The sequence below is a fragment of the Syzygium oleosum genome, unplaced genomic scaffold, assembly GCF_021117445.2.
Source record: "Syzygium oleosum isolate NSW1041296 unplaced genomic scaffold, Sole_v2.1 Sole_v2.02, whole genome shotgun sequence".
Taxonomy (NCBI): domain Eukaryota; kingdom Viridiplantae; phylum Streptophyta; class Magnoliopsida; order Myrtales; family Myrtaceae; genus Syzygium; species Syzygium oleosum.
This window is the reverse complement of record NW_026607486.1, coordinates 12,706,544-12,715,923: the sequence shown is the minus strand read 5'-3', so window position 1 is coordinate 12,715,923 and position 9,380 is coordinate 12,706,544. Positions and strand designations below refer to the sequence as shown.

Below are 9,380 nucleotides of genomic sequence, written 5' to 3'. Positions count from 1 at the left end.
ATCTTTCACCAGGATTTTATATTAATGAGACACTACTGTACTTGCGAGCTGTGCATGAGTCTGGTTGGATTTCTCTCTCTCTCTCTCTCTCTCTCTCTCTCTCTCTCTCTCTCTCTCTCTCTCTCTCTCTCTCTATTTCCCTCTTTGGTGTTAAATCCTGTCAGCGTCAAGTGAACTGTGAGTTAAGCTGATATGCCATCAAGTCGGCCCATTTTTGTAATGCTTTAAGGTCTTGGTTTGCCATTGTGCATGTCTTGTTCCAGTGAATTTGAGTCACTTTTTGAGTCATTACTGTTTAGAGTAATTTTACTAGACCGGACTATCAATTCGAGAAATGGTGAGACCACCATTGGGCTTCATACATTAGATACCACTTAAAGAAACATCTTTTGAGGACATATTATGCGTTGCGATTGTTTTGCATATCAGATCATTCATTGAGTCTCTAAGCGATATATTTTCACTATGACAATGGACAGAATTGTCGAACAATATATGTATCAATTGCACCATGTGTGAGGAATAAGTACATTTCTATATGCATTTACAAGATGTTCGGAGTTCGTCCTAATATAGTAGGCTTGGATAACACAACTCACATCCTGTAACCGAAGATGACGCACAGAACAAAGATCGACTCATCAGGCAAATAGTCCTAATACTATCTCATTTGATTTTCGAAACATCTACTAATTTCACTGTTTACTGGTTTTTTAGATCTCCTTAGGTCCTCACGGTCATCTGATTAAGAATTCAGGTATACCCCAGAACTCATCGATCCACAGCATCGCAGGATCAAGCCAACCGTGAACTTCTTACATTGGACTCGGGGCAATTTTGAGAAATAACTGCTCTCCACTAGCAACCCTGCAAAATAATCTGCATGAAACAAACTGCACTGCACCTTGGAACTGCAGATTTGGACTCGGGTAGTTTTCATTCTGTACATGAACAACACATCCATGTTAAGGAAAGGCAACTCTCGCCAGCAATGTTATTTAAGGTTAATAAACTACAGGGAGTCTCCCATTCTTTTTGACTAATTGCAAAAATAATTGAGCATCATCTGTTGTTGACGTTTATATCTGCCGTCGCCGACCAATTCATTTTCCATCTTCTTCTTGCAGTCAAGCACAACCAAAGGAGTATGGACAGGGCTATCTGGTCAAGAAAGGTACGGATTGGCCCAAAGAGACATCAAGGGTTCAAGAGAAGACACGATGTCTCATACCATCAGAGATCTTCCAAACTACATCAGTCCAGAGAGAGCTTTCTTCAAGCCCCCGTCTTTTCGTCTATTGTTTAACGAACCCTTCTCTTTGGGGTGAACGAGTGCATTCGAAGAAACCAAGAAACATGTCTTCTAGGTTTTCCCACTCTTCTACAGAAGTACAATCTTGGAGCGAATTTGTTGTACTGCAATAGAATCTTAATCCTGTTTGGCTAATTACTCGGACTACACGAAATTTCTTGAGTTTTGTAAATTAATGTTCTCCTTTGTTTTTTGCATCATCACTGAATAAAATAGAATATTCACCCGTTCCAGTTTTTTCTTGCTTTTCTTTTGATCAACTTAACACGTCCACGCCAGTTTAGGCTCTTTAGAAGACATATTGATCAATTTCACTGAGTGAGGAATAGATGCTCTTGAGTTTTAGGAACTGAGAAAGCTGTTTCTTTCTTTAATCACACCCATATATGTACGTCTCAATTTTTTAGACCACCATCATATGAATATTCGATTTGTTTTGTTGAAGAGTATATGCGTTCTTCACCCAACTTTCAAATTTCATGGATTGAAAGTAATTCTCTCAATCCTTAGTAATTTCGTGATACTGGTCTATAAAATGACAAATTTGTTTCTTAAGTTAACACTACCGGTGCGTAGCGCAGGCTCGACTATCAATAGAGAGTGAAAATGTACCCTTGAATTGTTGTATCCAAAGCAAGACCCCTAATTTGACCCCTAAACATGCACATATCCCCAGAATTACTAAAGTTGAAAATGATGGGGAATTTCGCCTAAGGTCATTGAACTAGGGCGCGCTTTGCAATCAAGCTAACTTTAATTTCAATACGCAAATTTATTAGAGTTTTTAGATTTTTGCGATTGATGCGCTTTTACCAAAAAATTGGTCAAATTTTTGAGCGACTCTTTGTTTGGGCATTCCGATTCACACAAGATCTCTTCTTTTTTTTTTTTCGAAATTCACACAAGATGTTGACATAGCATGACATTAGCATGACATTGGCAAGAAAAGAGAGAAATCCAAAGCGATGTCACTAGACCCCTGCTAGTCGTGCAGCCCTCACTATCACGTCTAGGTTCTATGTCACACTCACCAAGTACACATAAAGGCCTCGCGACCTTCATCGACCGATCGTAGAGGGTCAGCACCCTCTCTCAAAGTAGACAAAGGTCACAACCCTTAGCCTGGGCGGATGAGGAGTCACAAGGTTGGACAACTCTCTTTTTGGGATAAGTACGTTATAAGTATCATAATTTTTGTACAGCGCTCACTTAAGTACTATAACTTCTAAAAAACGTTCACTCCAGTGTCATAATTTTAAATGTGATTACTTAAGTACCACAACTTTTCAAAAACGTTTACCCAAGTATCGAAAATCTAAATGTTGTTAAAAAGTCGTGATACTTAAGTGATCAATTGAAAAGTTAAATGGCACTCAAACAATCGGAGGAAAAATTATGACACTTAAATGAGCGCAGCATATAAGTTATGATACTCATGATCGGAAAAAAAAGTTATGACCCTCAAGTGTGCGTCATACAAAATAAAACATTTCAATACAAAAGTTGTGACATATATATTGTCCTTCCCCTCTTCTTCTTTTTTTTTCCCGTTTTCTTCATTAGGCCGATGTAACACTCAGCTGTCACATCATCACGGTTTCATGCAATATGCTACCTTAGTTTTTTTACAGAAAAATTTGTCAAAAATTGGGTAGAGTTCATAAATTGGAAGAAGAAAATGAAAAGCTCAAAATGCTTTGGAAAATTGAAATTAAAGTCTAGTTATATGATTGCAAATCGCACTAGTTTGTAAATATTATGATTGAAAATGCAAAATGCATGACATATGTATGTGTAAAACTTTACCTTACCAAATTAATCGACACCTTATAAACTCGAATTATTCCCGATGGCTCTTCCGTAATATCATCGGAGTGGACTCCATGCAATTGCAGAGGCTACGCGCGCTCGAGCCCCTCCACTCCCCGTCCCTCTTCTTCGCGGAATCGCAGGCCGCCGCCGCCACCTTCGTCCGCCGCCCCGTCTGCCCCGACACCTGCGTCGCCCTCATCGAGCGATGCGGCTCCTCGACCTCCCTGAAGGCCGTCCACGCCGCCATGCTCCGCGCCAGCCTCCACCTCCACCTCCACTTCCTCACCCACCTCGTCGCCAGGTACGCGTCCCTCGGCTCCCTCCCCCTCGCCCGCGCTCTGTTCTCGCGCTCGGAGTCGTCCTCCGACGTCTTCCTCTGGAACGTCGTCATCCGGGGCTGCGTGAACGGCCTCCGGCACCGTCCCTCTCTGGGTCTCTACGCCCGGATGCGTGGGCTGGGCATCGGGCCGGACAACTTCACGTTCCCTTTCGTCCTCAAGGCGTGCGGGTGCCTCGGGGATCTGAAGTCCGGGGCCTTGGCTCACCACGACGCGTTGCGATCTGGGTACGACTCGGACGTGTTCGTGGGCAACTCCCTCGTGGCCATGTACGGGAAGTGCGGGCGCGTGGACGTTGCCCGGCGGGTGTTCGATAGAATGTCTGACAGGAACGTTGTCTCGTGGAGCTCGATGATTGGTGCGTGCGCGCGAAACGGGTGTTATGAGGATGGCTTGCGCTTGTTTTGGGAGATGCTGGATGGGGGAGTCTGGCCGAACAAAGGGGCAGCTGTGGATGCCATGGCTTGTGTGCGCAGGGAAGCCGAGGCTGACGCGGTTTGTAGAGTTGCGATGGATAATGGACTCGATTCAGATCTCTCTGTCCTACATGCGGCAATGATCATGTATGCTAGGTGCGGTAGAGTCGATGTTGCGCGAGCCCTCTTCGATGGGATACATGACAAGGACTTGGTGTGTTGGTCGTCCATGATCGAGGCTTATGCCAAAGCTGATATGCCTTTAAAAGCTTTGGATCTCTTTAGAGAGTTGTTATGCTTGTGTATTGACCCCGATGCAATAACATTACTTAGTGTGCTCCGAGCTTGTTTGGAGTTAGGTTCTTTTTTGCGAGCTTGCACGGTGCATGCAATCATAATTCGCAGAATTCTTGAAGATTGCGTAGCGCTAAATACTTGTATGGTAGATCTCTATGCCAAATGTGGAAATTTAGAGTATGCTAGGAAGTTATTTGATCTGATGCCTGAGAAGAATTTGATATCTTGGAGTGCTATGATATCCGGATATGCGATGCATGGCCATGGTAGAGAAGCACTCTACCTCTTTGATCGGATGAAGTTTTCTGTAAAGCCTGACCACATTGTATTTGTATCAGTTTTGTCAGCCTGTAGCCATTCTGGGTTGCTAAATGAAGGATGGGAGTGCTTTGAATCCATGAGTAGAGATTTTGGGGTGACACCAATACATGAACATTACGCCTGTATGGTAGACCTATTAGGTCGAGCTGGACGTTTGGATGAAGCAGTGGATTTTATTGAGAGAATGCCAATAGAACCAAATGCTGGTGTATGGGGAGCATTGCTTGGAGCATCTCGAATCCATAGGGATGTAGAACGGGCTGAAAAGGCAGCGAAGTTTTTATTTGAACTGGATCCTGAGAACCCTGGTCGTTATGCTGTATTGTCCAACATTTATGCATCATTAGGAAATAAGGAAGAAGCTAATCAAATAAGAGACCTTATGAAAAGAAGGGAAGTGAGGAAACTTTCAGGCCACGCAATAATAGAAATTGGGAACAGAATCTATACGTTTGTGGCGGGGGACAGGTCACATCGACAAACAGATGTCATCTATTCAGAGTTGGACAAACTAATGGCTAAAACTCGGCTAGAAGGGTATAAGCCAAACATCCATGAAGCTGAGGAAGAGATTAAAGAAAAGATGTAATACGCACATAGTGAGAAGTTAGCTATCGTCTTCGGGATTCTAAATTTAGCATCAGGGAGTGTCATGAGGAATAGGAAGAACCTTAGAGATTTCGGCGATTGCCATAATGGTACGAATTTTTCTTCCAAGGTAACTGAATCATAGTGAGAGATGCTCACAGGTTCTATCACTTTAAAGATGGTTCTTGCTCTTGAGGAGACTACTGGTGATTATATAGAAATCTGGCCTTTTGACAAATCTTTGGATTTTCTACTCGTTTTATGGTGACTTTTCAGATCAAGACTCGTTATTTATGATGAGCCGAAGATACCCGAAGTCTTCCGTGGCTGGGACAAATTTATTTGGCTGATCCAAGAGACTTTTCCATGATCTTTTACAGTGTGCAGGCCTATGCATCTTTCTCTTGATAGCCTACTGAAGATCGGTGAAATTAGCAGGGATATAGTGGAATACTTTGTTGAACGAGACTTCTTATGCGATCTATTTTGTCTGAACTGGGTACGTGCTTATCTTGTGACAGTTGTCAATCTCAGAGCTCATGGAATCGAGCAATATATCACTCCATCTTAAGGATCTCAAAACAATGGACTTCTTCCTGAAGCTCATATCTGATCACCCGTCAGCTTCAGCAACGATTTCAACATGATTGGGTCGAAATCTGCAACGGAGGTCATAATGACAGCGGATGTAATTCTGAATGGATTTGTCTGATGCACTCTGATAAAGAAAGTTCAATGTCAGTTGTTGATGGCTTCTTCATGGAATCCTCATTTGGACATGGACATGGACAATCGCATAATGGGAGTTATTTAGCTTGCTTTAAAGAATTGACTGCACCAAAAGGTGTATTGTGCGGTTCCTATTTTTCCAAACCTTTAAGATGTGGAAAGGTTTGGATTGAGCCTTATATCAGAAAAGAGCTCTGATCAAGATCTCTTAGAGGGTAATTCTGCAGGATTCCATTGGTTTTGCAGTTGTCAGTCAATATCATAGGTCAGCGCCACATGATGCATCCAAGGGGGTTAGCTATTCCTCTAATTGAAGAGCATATTAGAGCAACAATATAGGGATTCCGATTCCCAGACAGGACCTTGCCTCATCTTCTGAAACATGGCGTTGAGGAAACTAATTACTTGCTGCCTGATGCATATTATCCATGTTCATCACTTGCGATTAGTGGCCCTCCTAAGTTCTGGAAATGCTAGTGGAGCTGCAGTTCACCATGAATGTGTCTCGATTACCAGTTTGAAATTCAGGGGTGTGGAAACAGTGAGAACCCGGCTTTGATTTGTTATGTTATACATACTGATGGTCAATCGGGTCAAAATTGATTGTCTATCTAAATATCGTACCGTTAGATGACTCATTCTTCAGCTCTTCTCCAAAAAAAAAAAATTTTGCATTATTTATATTTTGGGTATTTAGAGTCAATGTGAAAGCATACAATGAGAAAATTCAAGATGTGTACACAAATGTGATGAGATAATACAGAGCAGGAATGTTACTCTCTCTCTCTCTCTCTCTCTCTCTCTCTCTCTCTCTGAGTTTGCGGTTGAAAGTTGCATCCTCAAACAAATGTCATCAAAGCCTTTAGATCCACCGCTTGTTGCGTCGTGAATGGTGGTCACCTCGGAACCACCGCTCCCAGCCAACATCTGAAGGACCCTTTGTCCTAAAGCAAAAACACAGTCAACGGCAAGAACATCTATAGGCGAAATCCAACCTGATGATGAAAATCTGGAAGGATGTACATGACATCAATGGAATCAATACTTACACTGGAAGTAGTGGATCCGGAATGGATTCAATGCTTGAAATGAGCCTGCGCAATAATCAAACTTACAGTGAAGTTCTAGTGGGAGTCTATGAATGTAATTCATGTCAAGCGTATGATGAATTGGAGTTTCTCCTTACTCTTTGCATACGAGAGATGATTCACCCATGGTTTCAAGCTCCTCCAACTCTTCCTGCAACAAGAAAGATCCATGAGACCGTCTATCAATTGTGATGCAAGCATACGGATGGAAACCACATGACCAAAAGCACCAGTCTTTTTCTTTCTTGGGCTGAGAAAAAACAGTCTTAATCAGTGTTGAACCTGAATGATATTGATCTGGTTTTGGAGATGTGCTATGGAAGCAGCCAACCTGTGCTTGCCGATGAAGGCTGTGGGTTCTGCTCTTGGAAGAGGCAACCCTCCTTGTCTTCTTGCTTCGCACGGCATGGGAGTCTCAGATTTTGGCGTCTCCATTGCTGCTGAAGCTCTGTCCATCATGTCAAACTCAGACGTTTGTACAAAGAAGAAGAGAGGGCTTGCATTTGGACTTATGTTCATTGTCAAAAGAAGAGAGAGAGAGAGAGAGAGAGAGAGGGAGGGGGAGGGAGGCACGAGAACGTGGACCGAGTATGGCACACGTGATTAAAGCACTAGAGAAAAGTGTAAACGAAGGAGGGGAAATGTAAGATGTGATAAACAAAGGCTTAAAGTAGGATTTAGAAGAAAGGGAAATAGCGGTCAAAAGAAGAATACGAGTGGTGGATGATGACCCAAGAAAAGGAGGAATTTTTCTGAAGAATTGGGATGAGGACAGGAAGTGGGGCAAGAAGTCCACAGTCAAAGCATGACATTGCAGACACTTTCAACTGTTTCTCAAAACATCCAGTTCAGGATCGTTCATACAGATCGGTGAGCCACCCGCCCGCCGATGTCTCTGTCAGGCTGGTCAGCTGCATATGTTACAGATCTATTTTTCTAATTCTGGGTCGGCAAGGGATAGCCATAACCACTCGGTCAGAGTTGACATTGACGAGGGGGCAGCGTTTGATGATGCTAGGAGCGTTAATAGCTGGTTTTCGTGGAAACCCACCGATGAGCTGTTTCTACACTGGGAATTGTTTATGCGAAGATATGCACCGTTATCAACTTGGTCTAGTAAGATTATTTATGCACCGTTATCAACTTGGTCTAGTAAGATTATTCTACTGTATCTTCTGATAAGGGTACACACGCTTCTTCTTTCCCATAACCAAAAACCCTCGAACCAGCCTTTTCAACTCATTGGTTGGTAAAATTTGGAGACCCTCGACGACTCTCGTTTCAAGGTTCGGATGAATTCTTCCGGTTCGTGACCGCCAGCCCCTACTTTACTTTGATGGCGAGAGTCAAACTCGTGTTGCCTTCAATCAATGGGGCCTTCACGACCGGGGAGGCAATAGCCAGATCAATACAAATTGCTTGGCTCCGTTTTCTGTTATCGACCATTGAATTGGTGACGCGAAGAAAAGATACAAAAATGGCTTTTTTTCCCTTGTTAATGGCCGGGCAATAGGAGCAGATAGGGCAGCAGGAAGTACCACAGGGCATCATTGCAGCCACAAAGTAAAGGACAATGATGCTTCCAGCAAGAAGCCACTGCAGCCAGAAAACTTTCTTTTGTACCAAAGTGGCTGCATCCTTTATGTGAGTTCAAAATCAGGTCATTCATAAAGGAAAAAGCTTTGATTTGAGCAAATCCCAAGAATTTTCCGTACAGCCCATGGATTTTTTTTTTGGTTGCCTCAGCCCATGAAATTGAAATCCATAAGTTTTTGTGAGCATGTATGTGCTTACTAAGAGCCCATACGAGATAACCCAGCTCATCATTTTCAGGCCAAAGCCCAACTCCTCGTTACATCATGCTAAGCTAAACGAGCCTTTGAAAGAGAAGACTAAACCTCAGGACCCAAAAAACTCAAATTTGAAGGATAATGACATTGATAGTCCCTCTACTTTTTCTTGAAAATTTATAGTCGGCCCTTTATTTTACTTTTTTTCTTTTTTTGGATTCTCAATAATCCAATAGAGATGATCGATACTCGCCTAGATATCGGATCAGAGTGGCTGGTTTCCAAGTTTTGGAACTGGACCAACCACTCCCATGTGGGCCAATGGAACTGGTGGCATGTTAAGTATTTTTTTATTTATCGTTAATGTTCATGACAAAATTTGAAGATATTCTTGACAATCAAAATGTAGAGTTACGTGTAACATTGTAGGTTTCATAGGGATTTTTTCAATTTGTGACAAAATTTTGTTGGAATGAGCACTTACTATTGTGTTTTGATTTGTTATTGTCATCTTACTCACTTGCATAAGTAAATGAAGTCGCTCTAGCCTTGAAGGGCATTCCTTTGTGAAATGGGAAAGCAAACTTTATATAGCCGGAGGAAAACCTTCTTTGATTCTTGAATGTATTGAACCCTCTTCGTACTTATACTAATTTTCTTTAAAAAAAATTAAAAAATTGGTCCAATCT

At 42.4% G+C, this 9,380-nt stretch overlaps 2 protein-coding genes across 2 annotated transcripts; one reads left to right on the top strand and one right to left on the bottom strand.

Annotated features, from left to right (window-relative positions):
- The first annotated feature begins 3,194 nt into the window (after window positions 1–3,194).
- On the top strand, window positions 3,195–6,594 carry LOC115681907 (pentatricopeptide repeat-containing protein At1g11290, chloroplastic-like). Its single transcript, XM_030606013.2, has one exon. The coding sequence runs from the start codon at window positions 3,196–3,198 to the stop codon at window positions 5,083–5,085; it is 1,890 nt and encodes a 629-aa protein (XP_030461873.1). The 5' UTR covers window position 3,195; the 3' UTR covers window positions 5,086–6,594.
- Window positions 6,473–7,673, bottom strand: LOC115681908 (guanine nucleotide-binding protein subunit gamma 2-like). Its single transcript, XM_030606014.2, has 4 exons — window positions 7,184–7,673; window positions 7,000–7,052; window positions 6,863–6,907; window positions 6,473–6,757 (listed from the first exon to the last, which is right to left on the bottom strand). The coding sequence occupies exons 1-4, from the start codon at window positions 7,418–7,420 to the stop codon at window positions 6,676–6,678; spliced, it is 417 nt and encodes a 138-aa protein (XP_030461874.1). The 5' UTR covers window positions 7,421–7,673; the 3' UTR covers window positions 6,473–6,675.
- Between the last annotated feature and the right edge of the window lie 1,707 nt (window positions 7,674–9,380).

Bases quoted from the DNA above. Each gene is read 5' to 3' on its own strand.
- LOC115681907 (XM_030606013.2), top strand. From the start codon at position 3,196: ATGCAATTGCAGAGGCTACGCGCGCTCGAGCCCCTCCACTCCCCGTCC.
- LOC115681908 (XM_030606014.2), bottom strand. From the start codon at position 7,420: ATGAACATAAGTCCAAATGCAAGCCCTCTCTTCTTCTTTGTACAAACG. The intron at 7,053-7,183 runs GTTCAACACTGA...TTCTTGTTGCAG, and splicing joins ACCAGATCAATATCATTCAG to GAAGAGTTGGAGGAGCTTGA. The intron at 6,908-6,999 runs GTAAGGAGAAAC...ATTATTGCGCAG, and splicing joins TCATCTCTCGTATGCAAAGA to GCTCATTTCAAGCATTGAAT.